General features: G+C 53.4%; 4 protein-coding genes across 4 annotated transcripts; 1 reads left to right on the top strand and 3 right to left on the bottom strand.

Moving 5' to 3' along the window:
- Positions 1–385: 385 nt before the first annotated feature.
- CkaCkLH20_07350 (uncharacterized protein) lies at positions 386–1,561 on the bottom strand (the record flags this gene model as incomplete). Its single annotated transcript, XM_038890067.1, has 2 exons — positions 386–450; positions 502–1,561. The coding sequence occupies 2 exons, from the start codon at positions 1,559–1,561 to the stop codon at positions 386–388; spliced, it is 1,125 nt and encodes a 374-aa protein (XP_038744545.1).
- Positions 1,562–6,750: 5,189 nt separating this feature from the next.
- Positions 6,751–9,063, top strand: CkaCkLH20_07349 (copper amine oxidase; the record flags this gene model as incomplete). Its single annotated transcript, XM_038890066.1, has 3 exons — positions 6,751–7,085; positions 7,144–8,760; positions 8,832–9,063. The coding sequence occupies 3 exons, from the start codon at positions 6,751–6,753 to the stop codon at positions 9,061–9,063; spliced, it is 2,184 nt and encodes a 727-aa protein (XP_038744544.1).
- Positions 9,064–9,257: 194 nt separating this feature from the next.
- On the bottom strand, positions 9,258–10,224 carry CkaCkLH20_07348 (uncharacterized protein; the record flags this gene model as incomplete). Its single annotated transcript, XM_038890065.1, has 2 exons — positions 9,258–9,334; positions 9,390–10,224. The coding sequence occupies 2 exons, from the start codon at positions 10,222–10,224 to the stop codon at positions 9,258–9,260; spliced, it is 912 nt and encodes a 303-aa protein (XP_038744543.1).
- Positions 10,225–14,991: 4,767 nt separating this feature from the next.
- On the bottom strand, positions 14,992–17,005 carry CkaCkLH20_07347 (uncharacterized protein; the record flags this gene model as incomplete). Its single annotated transcript, XM_038890064.1, has 5 exons — positions 14,992–15,525; positions 15,588–15,775; positions 15,829–16,124; positions 16,183–16,857; positions 16,908–17,005. 5 exons carry the CDS (start codon positions 17,003–17,005, stop codon positions 14,992–14,994), a joined length of 1,791 nt encoding a protein of 596 aa, XP_038744542.1.
- Positions 17,006–17,413: the final 408 nt, after the last annotated feature.

Here is a 17,413-nt window from a genome sequence, read left to right as displayed (position 1 = left end):
CTTTCAATCGTTTCATTCCACTGACTGTCTGGGGTATATTGTACCGCGATGCTGATGGCTGCAGTTCTCTCGAGATTCCTCAGCTGGTGCCTGTGTGCACAGCTTCCCTGGCTGCTTCGCTGCGTTCCCCGCGGTGCCGTCTCTCCTCTTGAAGTCTCAAAGTAGCTGTAAAGGACATCTATGCCGAAAGCTCTATGCTTTTCCCGTTTTCCTGGGTATGCAGTTCACCTGTGATCCCTTGTACTGGTGCAAAACAAAGCTAAATCGAAGTACAGAACTCAAATGTAAAACCTGTCCGGGCTGGAGTTGGCCCATGTGACGCCGCTCAAGATGCAAATATTAAAAGACATGTACTGAAAGAGAAAATCGTTTCTGTCATGGAGTCTTATGATGAAGAAGCCTCCTCAGTCTGCTCGCCGATATGGCGGAGTTCTTCGGGCTTCCACGTGCCTACTAGTTGATTAGCTGTTGTTCGTTGGGGAATGATATTTCAGGTCTTACCCTCAAAGTCGTGCTTGACAAACGCCATGGGATCATCGTAGTCCTTGGCGCCCATCTGCTGTACTCCAGGGCTGAAGCTCGTGATGGGAAGGACCACGACATCGCCAACCTTCTTGGAGGTCTCCATGCCAGTGAAGTTCTTCCAGTCGATGGCGCCCTTTGAGTTCTTCATGTCAAAGTATCTCGGGTCGTTGAAGTAGTCGAAGATGGTATCGGTCCAGACGGCCGGGCCAGTGAACTCGACGACATTCTTGTCAAGGACATTGTCCAGCAATCCCGCCCTCTTACGCTTCAAGGTCTCTTCGGTAATTCGAGTAACAATTTCGCGCATGACGGGGTGGCCGGGCTTGGACTGGATGGTCCATTGACAGAACTGGATGCGACGGCTGTACCAGTCTTTCCAATCGGGGCGATCGGGGTCGGCCTCGATGCCAATGACGAGACCAATGCTCTCCCGCGGGATGCGCTCGGGAACCCACTCGAGGGCAGATCGAATGGCGTAGGTATCAATGTCGGAGTAAATGCCGCCGCGTGCGAGCAAAATCAAGTATCGGAAGAAATCGGCCTTGAGAACGGGGAGAGGGAGAGCGTCGTAGGCCGCGAGCACTTCTGGAACGGAGGCATAAAGCAGACGAAGAAGGTTGACGGCCACCTTGTCGGTAATGACCTCGTGAACGAAGCCCGGGTGCTGCTCTGTCCAGGAAGCCTCCTGCTCGCGGAAAGCAAACTCCTCCTCGGCAGGCGTCCACTTCCACGTCTGCCAGATGTATGCCGGGAAGCGCGTCTCGACATCGTAGGGGTATTGGTATGCCAGCTTGTCCGCGAGGGACATTTTTGACATGTCCATCATGGGCTTCTGCCCAGTGACCTTCTTGGGGACGGATGGCTCGACTTTTTCGGTCGACGGAGTGTGGGTAGTTTTTGAGGATTCTTTCGTGTCATGGTTCGAAGCGGCGACTGGGGCTTTCGTAACGTCTGTTGTGTCGTGTGAGGAGGATATTAAGTAGAAGACGATTAGGAAGAAGGCCGCGGCGGCGACGGCTCTCTTAGGGGTAAGCATGGTGGTAGTATGGTGTTGAAAAAAGAGCGGTTGATGGTGTTGTTGAAAGGTCAATTGGCGACTATGAAGTCATTGGAGTATAGAGTTCCTCCTGGCCAAGACGGGCTCGAACGATGGAAATGGCGAAGGGATTCGGTATGTACGATAGAGAAAGACGGTGTTGTCGAAACGAATGCGACGTTGTTCCTGAAAAAGAGGGCGATCGTTGGGGTCGGATCGAGAGTATAAAGAGGACAGAGCCGGGTTCAGCTCAAAGGCCTGGACTATGGCTTGGTGATTACTGCGAAACCAAGATAGGTCATGTCAGTTTGGAAGTTATTAGAAAAATCGGGCTCGTCGGCAGCAGGTTGAGGCGCAAGAGAATGCGCAGCAGAAAACGAGCGGGTAGGGCTGGCAGGTAAATGAAGTCTGGGCCGGAGGAATAGGGGAGGGAGCTTGTCAAAGTTTATGTGGTGAAGGGATGAGCTGGTAGCGGATAGAGAGGGCGTGGGGCCTGGAGACGTAACGGGGAGACGACGGGACGTGGAGGACGGACTTTGGAGCGCGCGCACCTTTGAAAGTTTGGGATGGGATGACTTGGTTCCAAGTTCCCCAGCGATCGATCTGAATGCCAAGAGATATATGGGGACGAGAGAAGGTAAAGTTGTCGACTTCAGCTGAAAGAGAGGATTCGTGTTGAAGTTGGGAGGTTCGAGAGGGATAGGCGTAGATATTATCAGGGGCAACAGTTCAGGGTCCTGGCGATTTTTATTTTTATTTTTTTCTCGGGACGGGCGATGCGGATGCGGATGCGGCTGGAGGCGACGATTACGGTGGATGTCGAATTGCGTAAGAGCCCAGGGCGGATGGATGGGATGGGATGGCTGTGCTGTGCCGCGCCGAGTGCGACTGCTGTGATCCAATTAGGGAAATCGACTGGACAGCTGAAGTACAGGTGTTCTTCTGCGGCTTACTGCCTTACACGTGAAGGTATTCGACGGCCTCGTCTGCTGGTTGAGAGAAAGAGCGTTGATTTTGGCAAACCTGAGAGTAGCAGGAGTCGGAGTGAGACTTGGCACGAGTCGAGTTTTTAATAGGAACTCCGTAGTCTGGCAAGGGAGGGAGGGCACCGAGATAAAGAGATTGAGGAGATGAAAAAAAAAAAAAAAAAAAAAAAAAAAAAAAGGGCTGCACTGGTCGGGGAAGCAAAAACGATATGGAGCCTGCCTGAGTGATTTGCAATGGAAGGGAAAGAGCAAGTCACTGTGGTCCCTTCCGTGGCGCGGCCCCCCTGGTGGAGCCGGCGTCGCTGCCGGTGCTGCGTGCTGCGTGCGCCGACATGGAAGGCACGATTGCGAGTAAGGTACGTACCTCGCATGCTACGGCACAGAATCTCGGATAGGTAGCGACGAAACAACAACACTAGCCATTCAGATACGCAATACGGTACGTAAGGTAGGCGAATGCGGATCCATGATGATGATACCTCTCAGCGCGCATACGCTACTGCTTGAGGTGCAGATGGTGCAGTGGTGGTGCTGACGGGTACTTGGATGCTTGGCGCATCTGCCAGGGGATTCATCCATCAGGGAAGGACAGAACTGCACAGATGGGAACACCTCAGACGGATGAGACAGCACGGGAAGGGCAATTGCACGGACAGATGGGAACAGGAGAAAGGGTTCCTGGTTCTGTGAATCTGGATGCTGGATGCATGGACCACACATCAGGTACAGCATGAGGCGGGAGAAGGGACGGATACGATAGAATCCGATATATCTGTTCAAAGTCCACGCCATCTGCAAGAAAGAGAAAAAAAAGAATAAAAGGGATACGACGAATGAGCATCGTGGGATCTGTGCTCGGAAACAGCTGCCGAGTGAGACGACGGGGAACAGTCGAGTCCAGGTCCGTCCCGTCCTCCCTCACTGCGTTCCGTCTCCGTCTGGTGCAAGTCGAGTCTCGTATCGCGTCGTGTCAAGTTGCAAATGCTGACTGCTGGCCAATCCGATGCCCATGGAAGTAATGGCTAGCTACCTATGTTGGTAAGAGCAAAAGTAAGATGAGTGCGCCGTCGCTCCCAGGCCGTGTACCCAGGCGAGTTGCTCCGTATTCGATGAGGGATGAGTCGTGGTAAGAGCGGACGTCTAGCCCAATTGGTCTTGGCGGAGATATCTATCGGTCAGTTCCCCTCAAAAGCCCAGATTCCAGAACGATTTTTTCCAAGGACAGAAACTAGGTACATACGCGCACAGGTTCGAGTCAAATCACGATGCCAGATGCAGTTCCCAACAGGTGGAACCACTTGGCCTTTGCTTGATGTTCGTCTTGCCAGATCAATGCCAAGTCTTGAAAGCTCCTTCTGTTTGAGGCAGGCAAGTGCCATGTACCTTTGTACTTCGAACCTTCCACGTGTTTGGACTTCGAGGCCGCCTTACCTAAGCCGTTCCATCATCCCGTCGACATCGACTTGCATCTCAGGGTACCTAGGTACGTATCTTCTCCTCCTCTCGCTTCAATGTCCCGGACAGGGGATGCAGCAAGATTCTGGTAATTGGGATCCGTCCGGTGGATGTTTGCACTACGGATATTGGCGTGCCCTTGCCTTTGGCTAAAACAAGGGCCGCTGGAGAGCTCCGAAAAGGCCTGGATGGAAAAATAAGAATGTTGGATTGCTTCCACGAAAAATCCAGCGTCCCAGAAATCAATCATGGAGATCCCCAGGCCATCACGACATCAGATAAATTGGCGCGTTTCAGAAGGGAGCACCCTGGATGGACACCTCCTAAAATAGGCATCAATCTGCATCAGTCCGCATCCAGTCACCACCCACACTTCACTCTTCACACAGCACGCTGCATGTTCATCCTCTCCTTACAAACCCAAGCTTCCAGACCACCACAGCCTTCGGCCGTCTTTCTCACCGGGAACAGTCTCCAGATTCCCTCCGCACTTCATCCACTGCGCGCACCACCATCACCGGGAGTCTTCCTCCGTCCTCCGCTTTTCCTCTTGAACTGCCGTGCCGCCGTATCATCGCCGCCACGGTCTTTTGAGCAATGTTGGCTTGTCTCGCGGCATATCAACGCCAAGGTGTTCTTGTCCTCGACAAACCCCCCACGCAGGATCAAGCCATCAACGCCTCCTGGTCATGCTTCGCGTCGCCAAACTTTGCCCAGGAAACACAAACCACGCAACCTCTCGTCACCTCTCTCCGAACCTCCGTCTCCGTTTTGCCAAGTTCGTAGACATGAGACGCTCCCTTACAGTCCACCCAACACTCACACACAGTGATTGACTCCAACAAGCAAATCCTGACGCCAAACAGCATCAACCCTACTTCCGCGTTTGGGGCTGAGCTTCCCTCCACGAGTCCACCTCGGCCTGATCTGTTCCAAAAGTCTAGACAGCAGAATTTCACGCCCTATCGCCATGCTGAAATGCCATGCCGCGCAAGCCACCTTATGGCACACCTGCAAGCCCGCCGCCCGCTGCCGGGTCCAACTTTCAGCCTGGGCTCTATGCGGATGACCTTTATCCGAACTCTAGACGACGAAGCTTGGTCTCGGCCGCGTCTCCGTCATCATCTACTGATGCTATTCGCATGGTAGGCCGGCCTCGAAGATGACTACGAAGCGAAGTCTGCGCCTCGGCAATGCACCTCGTGCCCTTCAAGCTTGTTTGTTCCGTTTTCCTCCCGAGACAACGGCCCACTGCTTCATCTTGCGATGGCCTCGCCAATAACCGCAAACCCTTGGGACCCGGCCAAGCGGCTCTTCCGTCGATCGAGTCATGCGTCGGCGAACGACGGCCGATCAGAATCTGAGCATGGCCAGGGGAGCCAGCTGGACAGTGCCTATCATGACTTACTTGATCCGAAGTCTGTTTCCGCACAAGGGACGACGACGCACGGGTCTGCCGTCGTCGAATATCCTCTCATTGACATAATCGAGCATATGTGAACTCCTGCTGCTAGGTCGCAATATTCTCCAAACCGTCTTTACGAGATAGGCCTTCTATCCAACGAAACTTTGAGCACGAAACCATTAAGGCCGAACTTCTGATCTGTTTGGCTCATCAATACGGTGCGGCTCACGGCAAGGCCGTCCTTGCTTCCGCCACAGCTCGCCGCACATGGCAGAGTGCCATGTGGATCGACGCCCCCTGCCCGGACTGCGATGACCATCAATCTCAGGGTCGCGGGCCTGTCTCTGATTGTCATTCGAGTGTTCCGCCGTTTGATATCCTTCGAGTCTCATGTACCGAGACGTGCAACACGCGAACGGCCTGCCGTGTGACCGAACGGCAACGTGCAGCTCGCTCCAAGTTCATTGTCATCTCCAACGGGCCTGGCCTGCCGAGATGTTTTTGATACCGAACTCCATTCGGATTGCGACGTTCTGGTTTAAGAATACCTGACATGCGACCGTCGAGGTCAGATGAATCGAATGCTTCGCAAGTAGCTTAATCTTAATCTTGTTCATCCGCAGATCCAGCCTGATGCCGCATATGCACGGTCTAGTGCCAGACAGTGGCCGAAGCAGACGTGATCAGATCACCAATGTATCTAATCGGCAAATATTCGATTGATGGCACGACGGCGAACCTGTGGCCAAACGATATCTCTAAACCTCAGATTTCCCTCGCGCCCGGGGGATTTTATCTTTGAAGACGCCAGCTTCACCACCCAGCTATCTCGAATCTGCAGCACTGAATGCCAAAATGCCGACAATGGCCGCAGCCAATCGCCTCGCTCCATCGCATGGACTTTCCGAATGCGGGAGTAGGATCAACCCCCCAGGAGTCGAAGAGATCTCCCCAAAGATTGGAGAAAACTAGCTGTTCAATGGCACAGATTGAAGTTCTTGCGTACCCCGCCATCCTACGATCTCAGTTGGTCGATTGAGGGCCAGTTACCCCACCATCGTGGCATCTGAGTAGCCGGATTAACCAACATCTCAATATGATCATCTGCGTCCAGAACGGCCGAGTCCTACAGGTCTCATGTGAACGACCTGTGTGCTGGTGGTGACACGCCAATGCGGCTATCACACAGACTGCTGGACTTGAATGGCTCCCATCATCAGACTACTGCAAGAATCCCCCGCATTGCATCTTGCCCAGCCGACCGCCAAAGTCTAGATAAGGCTCATCGCCGCCACACAATTCACATTCATGGCTTTCCATATCATCTCTGGTGGCTCGCAAATATGGCTCCTCATCCGCTGAAAGATCTCTCTGAAAACGAGTTCAAACAAGCGCGCGATGCTGTCAAGGGTCTCTACCCCTCTGACGTCACACTCTTCTTCCGCGCAATCTATCTGCAAGAACCAAAGAAGGCAGAGCTTATTCCCTTCTTACAAGCTGAGCACGCGGGCAATCTCTCAGATTCGACCTCCCGCCCCCCTCGGAGGGCTAGGCTTCAATATGACGTGATCAAAAGCGGGAAGCTTCCCGAGTACACTACATCCGTCATCGACCTCGGCCAGAACGCTGAAGTCGAGCGGATCGTAGCCAAGCCAGAGGCCCAAACTGGATATATACCGTGAGAGACCCTTTTTTCATCCCTCAAATTCCGCGCCATAGTATTGACATTATGACAGGGACGAGTTCGGTGCGTTTCAAGATGCTTGCGTATCTTCTCAAGCCTTCAAGGACGCCATGTCAGAGTTCTCCCTCCCAGAGAACTTCACTGTCGTAATCGACCCATGGCCTTACGGCGGCCCAGACGCCGAGGACGGTGCCATACCGCGCTACATGCAAGGCCTCGTCTTCGCCCGCGACGTATCCAAGGACAACCTCGACTCGAACCACTACGCCTATCCGATCCCAATCATCCCCGTCATGGATTTCACCACCAAGAAGATTGTCCGCGTAGACCGCCTAGCCACGGGCGGCAAAGACGACAGCCTCACCCCACAGGAAAGAGGCACCAAACCCAAGGCGCTGTTTGAGAAAACCATCTCATCGGAATACGTCCCGGAACTTCTCGACGCAAAGCAGAGGCAAGACCTGAAGCCGATTAATATCACCCAGCCCGAAGGCGCGAGCTTCACTGTGCAAAGCGATAATCTCGTACAATGGCAGAAATGGCGCTTCAGGCTCGGATTCACGCCCAGAGAAGGCGCCGTCCTCCACGATCTCTGCTACGACAACAGACCCGTTCTCTTCAGACTGAGCTACAGCGAGCTCACGGTGCCCTACGGCGATCCCCGCCCGCCCTTTCAGCGCAAACAGGCCTTCGACCTCGGCGATGGCGGGTTCGGCCGCGTCGCGAACAACCTAGAGCTTGGCTGCGACTGTCTTGGGGCGATTCACTATTTCGACGCGCTGCTTGCTGATACCGAGGGTAACCCGACGGTCGCCAAGGCGGTGGTGTGCTTGCACGAGCAGGACAACGGTATCGGATGGAAGCATACCAATTTCAGGACGAACCGAGCGGTGGTCACGAGGCTCAGAGAACTGGTCATCCAGTGCGTCGTCACGTTGGCCAACTACGAGTACGTTTTCGCGTACAAGCTCGACACGGCGGGAGGAATCACGCTAGAGACAAGAGCTACCGGGGTTATGAGCGTCGTGGCCATCGACGAGGGCAAAGAGAGCGAGTACGGAGTCGTCGTTGCGCCGGGCGTGCTGGCACAGAATCACCAGCACCTATTCGCAGTACGCTTCGACCCCGCGATCGACTCATACATCGAGGGTGACACGCGGGTTGTCGTGGAGGAGAGCGTTCCCGTGGCGATGGACAAGAAGACGAATCCCCACGGCAACTTTTACCGCCTCACGAAACGTGACGTCGACAAGGCGTGCTGGTTCGACGCGGAGCCGAGGCTGAACCGGGTCGTCAAGATGCAGCACCGCGACAAGAAGAACGCCATGTCCGGGCGCAACGTGGGGTTCAAGCTGACGCCGAGCGCGACGCAGATGATTCTCGCGGACGAGGAGAGCCAGGTCTCGAAGAGGGCCAAGTTCGCGAGGCATCACGTCTGGGTCACGGGGCATCGGGACGACGAGCTCTGGGCGGCTGGGGAGTTTACGAATCAGAGCCGGGAGGAGGAGGGTGGTGTCTTTGATATGGTAGCGCGTGGAGATTGGTTTGGCGATGAGGCGAACGGGGAGGTGGCTGAGAACGGAGTTGGTGATGGGAGGAAGAGCAGTCCCGTCGTTTGGAGCGTTTTCGGACTGACGCATAATCCTAGAGTCGAGGACTGGCCCGTGATGTGAGCATTTTCCCCCTTACCCAATGGAACGGCCACGAGACGGTGAGAGTAAAGATGCTGACGACGAACAGGCCCGTCGAGATTCATCAGATGCATATCCGACCCGCGGACTTCTTCGAGGCGAACCCGGCGTTAGACATGCCCGGATCGAGGAACAAGACGAGCGTCATCGTGCCTTGCTGTGGCGAGAAGGCCGAGAATGGTATCAAGGAGGAGGGGAGCGTGCAGACGTCGGCGGCGACGCATCTTCAAGGGGCAGGGCCGGACGTCGATGCCAAGGAGGCGGGTGCTCATGTACGGTAGACGAGACGTGTGCAAGGGCGCCGTTGAAACCACTCATTAACGGATTTCTTGTTGTTTTGTTTATTCCAAAGGTATCAAACGCTGCCTTGTTCCCATCCAGACAACCTTGCCTCACGACCCGAGGGCTCCCATCCCCTCTCACAAGCGGCGGGGAATCCTCGCCAGCTCCGTCTCATCTGAAGACCTCGCATCGCCTAGTGCTCAACCTTCAGCGAGAAGTCAACATGCGGCACGCCCTGGTGAATCGCGCTCGTCGAAAGAATATCAACATCTGCACCAAAAGTCAGCTTCACACCACAAGTCATCGGCCAAAAGTAGGGACTCACCATTGCACACGTAATCCTCCACATTATCCAACGTCAAACCCCCAGACACCTCGACCAGGAAGTGCCTCTTGCCAGCCCACCTCTCCTTCAAACTCCTCGCCGCGACCTTGACGCCCTCGCCCGTGAAGTTATCCAACATGACCACATCCGCCCCGGCCTCGATCGCCTCGTCCGCCTCCGCCTCGCTCTGCACCTCCACCTCCACCTTCAAACTAAACCCGCCCACGCTCTTCGCCGCCTTCACCGCGTTCGTGATGCTCCCCTTGCTCCACACGTGGTTGTCCTTCAGCATGATCATCGAGCTCAGGTCGTGCCGGTGCGCGTCCGCCCCGCCCACCATCATGCCGTACTTCTCCACCAGCCGGAACCCGGGCGTCGTCTTGCGCGTGCCCGCCAGCACGCCCGCGTACCCGGCCGCGCGCAGGTTGACCAGCATGCCCCGCGTCATGCTCGCGACGCCGGAGCAGCGCGCGAGGGTGTTGAGCGCGACCCGCTCGCCGAGGAGCAGGCCGCGCGTGGGCCCGCGGACGGTCGCGACGGCCATCTTGCCCTTGGGGGCGCCGCCGTGGCCGCGCAGCTCGACGTGGGACCCCTCCTTGACGTGCCACTCGACGGCGCAGCCGCACTGGGCGAAGATCTCGTCGACGAAGGGGCGGCCGGCGACGATGCCGCCGGACTTGCCCCAGAGGGTGGCGGTGCGGGGGTCGGAGCCGACGACGAAGCCGCCGTAGTCGAAGGAGGGGGTGTCCTCGGCGAGCCAGGACGTGACGAGGGTTTTCCAGCTGGGCGGGAGGAGGTGCTCGAGGGCGCCGTGTTCGAGGGGGACGTCTTCCATTGTGTTGGGCGGTGCGGGGTTCGTGGAGGGGTTCTGGGGGAGGTTTGTCGGATTTGAAGGGTTCTTTTCGCGAGAGATTCGGTGGGAGGAAGATGTCGGTTGGTTGGAGGTTTGTAAGAATTACAGGGGAAAGCGGATTTGTATGAAAGGAGCTTTGTCCCGGTTGCCACGGCTTTGAGTTTCGTTGACGTTGTCGCCGGCTTGGATCGGTGCCGGTCGCTGCCGATGGTGGGGTGGCGGGTGACAGCTGGGCGGGGCAGATCGACAGCTGGATTCAGCTGGTGACTGAGCATGACCAACCTCCAGCCTACGTAGTACCTTAACCACGTCTCCTCGTGCTAAACAAAGTCTTTCAGAATATTGAATGTTAAATGTGTACTCATTGGGTATGGCGAGATATCTATGACCAGATTATAAGGGTGGCTGCATTGTATTGCGCGGCGTATTGCATTTGTTTGTGCTAAACAAAGTCCTCCGGCTCAGAGTATCATAAAATTGACATCGTTATCACCATTAATGATAGCTTTTAATCATAATGAGAGCTCAATGTTACCACCGTGGGAGCGAGGATGAGGAACACTCTGAATCAGTAGGCATCACGTTCCAGTAAGACACCCTCGGCCCAAGAGGAAGTGAAGCGGACCTAGCTGTGAGCTAAAGATAGTAGAGCATCCTTCTATTTACTAATAGCATTTGAGTTATTCCTATATAATGAGGGGCCTAAGTTCTGAATTTATTTCTTATGAAGAAACTATGCGACGTTATTGACGCTCAATTGACTACCCTCCAAGTAATTAAGGTAAGTCATATATGAGCCCCGATTCCTCCCATTTCGGCAGCTCTTATCGTTACAACGAACAAGATTCATTGTTTCTTCATCTGAATCAGCATCATATGAGTCGGGTTCTAGTAACGCAGGAAGACGATGGTCCCAATCAATTCGATCGTCTTTCCACGCCAGGTAGCTGGTCGTGTGTCGGCACAGGAAGATGTGTCGTCCGTGCCTTCGCCAGTAATACAAGGTGAGGCAAACTCTGCAAGATAGGTGGTGGCTTTCTCTTTGCTTCATGAACGCCCTCGTGCCGGAATCGATTTTAGCGTCCTCCCGACAACCGCTCAGAAACGAGTTTTGAGGGAGAGGAATGGCTTGCGTCACGAATCGAGTGTCATCGCCCAGGCAAGCGCAGACGCGGGGGTCGAACGCTTCCAAAAGCTGTTCATGGTCGGAAGTGAAATGCGGGCACAGCATTGCTCCGTTAGTTTTCTCAAAATTGACAAGCGCCATCTCCAAGTCAGAGCGAGTAACACGTGCATTTTCCGAGGTCCTGAACAGCGGTAATGACCAATGAAGCTCAAATCGGGCAAAGGCCTTCCAATGCTCGGCATGGCTAGGCGTTGTGTCATGGACGGTCAGTGTCGGTGGGGTGGTCTCAGGTCGGCGGCCTCCCCAGCCGGAACGTAAGGCGATGTCGTGACACTGGCGACATGTTTCCGCTATGAACTGTTCTTCGGGCTGTATTTTGAATGAGCCTTTGTCGTTCGAGATCCAGTGCCAGAGAGACGAAACCTTGACTGTCCGATGGGGGCACATTCGAATAATGCCTTCTGCGATGACGCATTTGCGCTGGATATCGGGTTTGGGGCGTTGTGTTGGGGAGAAGTGGGTTCTCTTGTGCTTTGCGTTGCAGAAGGAGCAGAACAGAAGTCTGTCCAAGTTGTGCAGATGGTGCCTGTGATCTGGCGACTCTCTTTCTTGGAGGCACGGTGCACACCATGCGTTCTTCCTTGCTCTGGGCAGCAAAGTGCCATTGTTGTTTTCAAATCCTACGGGCCCCCGATGTAGAGAATGTACCACCGGGTGGAACTTTTGAAGTGTTGTGTCCAGGTGTAGACGCCAGAATGTAATGGATGCTTGGCGTAACATATACAGGTCGGTAGCTTCTGTCGCTTTCATGATTGAGAGTAGAATCTCATCTGGGAGGCGCAAGAGCTGACAGTCTTTGAGGTTCTGATGGAAAGCCATCTCCCACCTTGGACGGGTTTCGACAGAGCTCCCGTATTCAGTCTCGTGAGGTGGGCTTGGGAGCGTGAGTATCGGTTAATAGTGCGGCTCGGCAGTTAGCACAAGCGGCTTTAGGAACGGTTTCGTCAACCTTTGTGATACTGTGGGGGGTTCTAGCTGCGATATCGTCGGTGTGTGGTTCATCGAAGTTGGTTGAGGCGCTTCTGACATTGCTGGCAGAGCCTCGAGGTCTCCAGGCGGCCCAATAGTGGCGGAGTCATCTTGTTCCAGATGCGTCTGTGTAGCTTGGTCTTGGGTGTCGTTCTTGGAGCCCCATTGGAGCCGAAGGGAGCCTAAAATCTTAACGATGCCAGAAGAGCACATGGCGGAAATCCTGCCTTTGGTCAGTTTCAATCATACGATGTACTTGCCTTTACTATACCCATTACCTTCTTTTCAGCAGATGAGAGAAAAGGGATAATTTATAGGCCAGTTACATACTCTTTTCCATGGAATAGCGAAACTCAAAAATGCGCTTTTCGTACATGAGCTTGACCCAATAACCTAACAAGGTATCAGAGAACCTTTCGAGTTTTACCATAGCAGTAGCAGAGTCGAATCATGGACGTCCATTTGTGTTGGATCACATCGCCATAGGCCCGTACGCTGTGCTGGAACTATGGTATGCGTCAGCTTAAAAAAGTATTTCTGTTGCCGCATGTGGGCTATGAGACTTGGTTATTATCACTGTAAGCTTCCATGTATGCCTCTGCTTTGTGGGCGCTTCTGGGCCACTCTTCCTGTTAGGTTTGTCTCTGGCTCTGTCACTCAAAACTGTCTATGTCATCATATCTGTCACTATCTCGCAAGTAGTATCACCACTGAGAACGATGCTGATTGAACGCTATTAAACTATTAATGCATAAGAGCCAATCCAGCTGTCTCTTCCAATCTACAGGGCCTTGGTCATCCTCAGGCGCAACCAAGCCTGCACCTTCACACAAGATTGATGTTACGTCCGACAATGAATTCAGAAACGAACAGCACACTGATAATCACTTGAATTCCGTTCATGGTAAGCCAGAAGGACCAAGGCTTGGATTTGACCCGCTCAAAAATCTCCGTGACATCCTCAACACCGCCCGAGAATAGACGGACAGATACGTTCGCTGCTCAGGTCTGGAAAAGCGAGCCTCGACCTTTGTAAGTTGGGCCTCCAGTTCAGTGCTCTCGTCGACAGGTGTGTCGATCTGGGCCCTCAGCGTGGAATACTTTTCATTTGCGGCGACGATCTGGGCTCTCAATATATGAGTCTCCTTCATCAAGGCCATGGCTCTCGAGCAGAGGATCAAGGTATCCATGAGAAGGTTTTGGACACTGTCCTTGGGAACTATGCACTTGAAGGTTGCACTACTGTGAAACGCACAGTCAACCATGATGTTTGCCATCAAAGAGGCTTGGGCTTGGGGGTGGAGAAAGAGAGCGTACTCCTCGTTTCTGAAGATGGGTTTGTGAGACAGAGAAGTTTGATCCAAGGTGTCAATAAGGCGGACATCTTGGTGATGGGGCAAAATGCCGACAGACCGCCGAAGTATTCGTACGAGAGCCATTGATTTTCGAGGTCTTCATCCCACAAGCAGGCATCAAGATCGAGTTGTTGGCGACACTGAGCCAGCAAGGGCGCCCTTGAAGAAGTAGCGGGAGAGAAAGATGCCAAGAGTAAGCAGCTTTATCCGACTGCCTCCGCGGAGAACGCTACGAAGCGGGATGTGGGTGGCCAAGAAGACGTGAATGGGGTCTCCGCCAAGGTTGCTAGAAGGTGACGTCGAGAGATGAAAAATAAGATGCTCGGGGATGGCAAAGTTCGCAAATATGCCGTTGCTGCTGCATATTAGCTTCTTTTATGCCTCAGCTTGAGCGACATGAGCCTGAATGACACTGGGCTGAGCGAAGTTGGCTCTGGAAAAGTATACGCGGCTCGCCGTCGCGAGCGCCGATGACGCGTTGTTGGGTCTTACAACAATGCCTGGCTGGCTGATCCGCAGACAAACCGGGAAGAGAGACAACGAACAAGAAGACAATGATGAGGTTCATGCCTGGGATTCGTGTCAGTACTCGTTTGCTACATGTAGGGGATGCGATCTCGTGGTAAACGTAATCTGAGCAAAGTCGCGAGGAGAAATATGTTACGAAAAAATATTTTTATGGACGAAAAGCTCTCTTCCGGGTATCTGAAATTAGTTTGCAGCGAAGTCTGCCAAAAGGTTGAGAAGAACAGGTGCGGCGAAGACGGTGCCCAAGGTGAAGTTGTGTATCATGGAGGAATAAACGAGGAACGATGCAAAAGGACAGTACGGAAAGACGGTACAGAACAACAACAACACAGAAGACAAGGATAAGAAGAACAACAGAAATATCAAACGGCATCAGACCACACAACCTGAGGCATCATTCCACGCATCAGATGGCTACCAATTCGACATTCATCAGACTTGGATCGATCTCTTTTATGTAGTTGACTCTCGAGGAACGCTGAAAAGCTTTCTATTCGCCTCAAACGTTATCCCTTCCTTTCATAGGAAATGGCTTTCTAGCTCCAGTACACAAAGATTTGAGTGTTCTTCCTGTTCCATTCGATGCCTTTGTTCTAATAGAAATCCGTCATGGCTGTTTGTCCCAATTGTTCTTCTTTTCGAGATCAAACATTACAGAGCCACCCAACTCTGATTTTCCGATGCCTCCGAGGGCTTGTAATTCAAGTTTGATCATGAACTATGACCAGTTGGACCCGCATTCATGTCGATGGGAAAAAAGTTGAATAAGTCCGTGGTGAGTACGTCGTAATTCAGATCTGGGAAGGGGTTCAACCCCGTTCCTGCACCGGGCAGAGACATCGAATAATCCGGAGCAATTGGCTCAGGCTGCTGACGATACGGCCTGTTGCTAAAGTAGATCAGGTCGTCAGAGGTAGTGGCTCTGTTCTCGTCAAGTGATGGAAATTGTATGCTCGTAGGGAACCGATCGCCGGACCAGGAGGGCGAGGAGTCTGTTGAGCCTCCGTCAAGGATACCGCCAGAGGTTGTTCTTGAGGCATTGATGGTATTCTCAACAGCCCACACAATACGCTTAATAGAGCGTATTGCATTCGTGACTGGGTCGTCTCCAACCAGAGAGTGCAGACCAGAGATGGCCATCTGGATGTACTCTAGGTTGTGAGGATGTTTGGCCGGATGGCGGAGACTGTCATACAGGAGGACCGCACAGCATGATTCGATAAAGAAGGCATGGTACCTGCGGGTCTGCAAGATTTATTGTCAATACCCCAACCCAATTCATAGGTTCATAAAGACAAGAGACTCACATTGCACTCTTCAGGACCATGAAGTTTGCTGCTCGTAAAGGCGACAGCATCTTGCGCAGCATCTGTGGCATGTCTGCATGCTTGTCTAAGCCAGATGTCTCCCGTCGATCCGGCACCACTTCCCGACTGAAGGGCTGCTTCAGCTATGAGGAATGGTCGAAATATGAGCAGGATGACGTGGAAATAAACTGTGTAGTTGTTAACTATGACAATGCATCCCCGTCAAGCAACATGTACCCACCATTGTGCAGCAGCAAAGATGTTTCCGGGTTCCATGCCTCTTGCTGCGTCGGAATAACGGAGCCGAGTCCCCATTTGTCGCCATATTGACGTGCTTGTGCATAAAGCTTCTCTGCCTTTCCGTACAGTTGTCGAAGTGAATCGGTTCTTCGATTGTAGATAGACTCGACAGCCTCTTCTATGATGGTCGCAAACTGACAAAGAGCCACCATGGTCGGCTGGCCGTCGGGAAACGGGCACGAAGCGAAGTCTGACTTCCCTACCATGCTGCGTCGTCCCACAACTAAACTCAACCATCTGAAGAAAGATCAGTTCTTGCATCTAGACCACGTTTAGAAATCATTACAAAACCTACATTTCCAAGAAGTAAAGCGACCATATTGTGATAAGACGAGACTGTACTTCTTCGTTGCGAGATATGGCGCTGGTGGTGCCTACGTGCAAGCCCATGGCAAGGGCCTTCCGACTCGCGACACCCATATGCAAGTACGCCGAGTTGGGCCGCCCCATGTTGAGCTGATAGTGAGCCATCAACATAGAATATTGAATCATGGGAAGTGTAACGGCGTCCTCGTATATGACAGCCTCCTTCTTTGCGTGGATGAAGAGAGACTCGGCGGCACTCGTCTGTGGAGTTCCGAGCGCCCCAAGAGCAAGAGCGGCAAGCAAAACTGTTTTCCGTTGCGGCTGGACAGTCGTTTCAGCGCCAGGCTCGAACAGACTCTCGAGTATCTCGTCCATTTCCAATGGTGTAAAAAACGGAAGCGTCAAGATGTGCGTATTCTTGAAGTGCTGGGCAAACTCCTTCGCCTGCTCTATCGAAACAGGACAGCTTACGGGCTGCGTCGGCTCAATGTTGACCTTCAGTGGCATCCCGAAGAAAATGTTCCTTTGCATGAACATATCAAGGCCCGCTCCACCCTCCTGAACATCTCGGCCATGATTTTGGCCATACTGACCGGACAGAAGACCTCGATGAATCTGTTGCAGAAAGGCGGAATTCGAAGACGGACCGTAGAAAAGCTGGGAACTATCCGTCGACTTCGGAGCATGATGCGCAGCAGCAACGCTGTGATAGACCTCGGTCTGCGCGACTTGCTGTTGGTGGTCCTCTGCCAACCGCCGAGACGCAGCTTCGTCAGGCGGACCGTGTTCCGGGGCTGGAGTTGACGCGGCATCCCCGGCTTCGCCAAGAACAGCCGCTCTACGTTTCGCAGATAGGCGTATGCGTGGCTTTAGTCGATATATGCAGTCGGATGGTTTGTGACCGCACTGCTGACAGGGTTTGTCGCCGGAACACTTGATCTTACGGCGACGGCATGGCTCGCAGGCCTTTGGAATTTTCATGGCGGATCGCATGCCGTATCTCCGGAGGATCGCGCCCCACTGCCCCCCAAGGGATTTGAAGCAGAGAAGAACGAGATGTGATCGGTTCAAGTTGAAAAGAGCCGCAATTGTAATTCCTCAAATCCGAAGGAAAGATATTTGTCGTGAGATGGATGCGGTTGATGGAGGAAGAAAGCGTAAGAGAATGAATGACATCGACAGTCTTGCCCCGTAAATCCGAAACCCGTAAATCCGTACGT

The sequence above is a fragment of the Colletotrichum karsti genome, assembly GCF_011947395.1.
Source record: "Colletotrichum karsti strain CkLH20 chromosome Unknown Scaffold23, whole genome shotgun sequence".
NCBI lineage: Eukaryota > Fungi > Ascomycota > Sordariomycetes > Glomerellales > Glomerellaceae > Colletotrichum > Colletotrichum karsti.
Note: the sequence above shows the minus strand (reverse complement) of the source record. Positions and strands in the feature narration are given on the sequence as shown.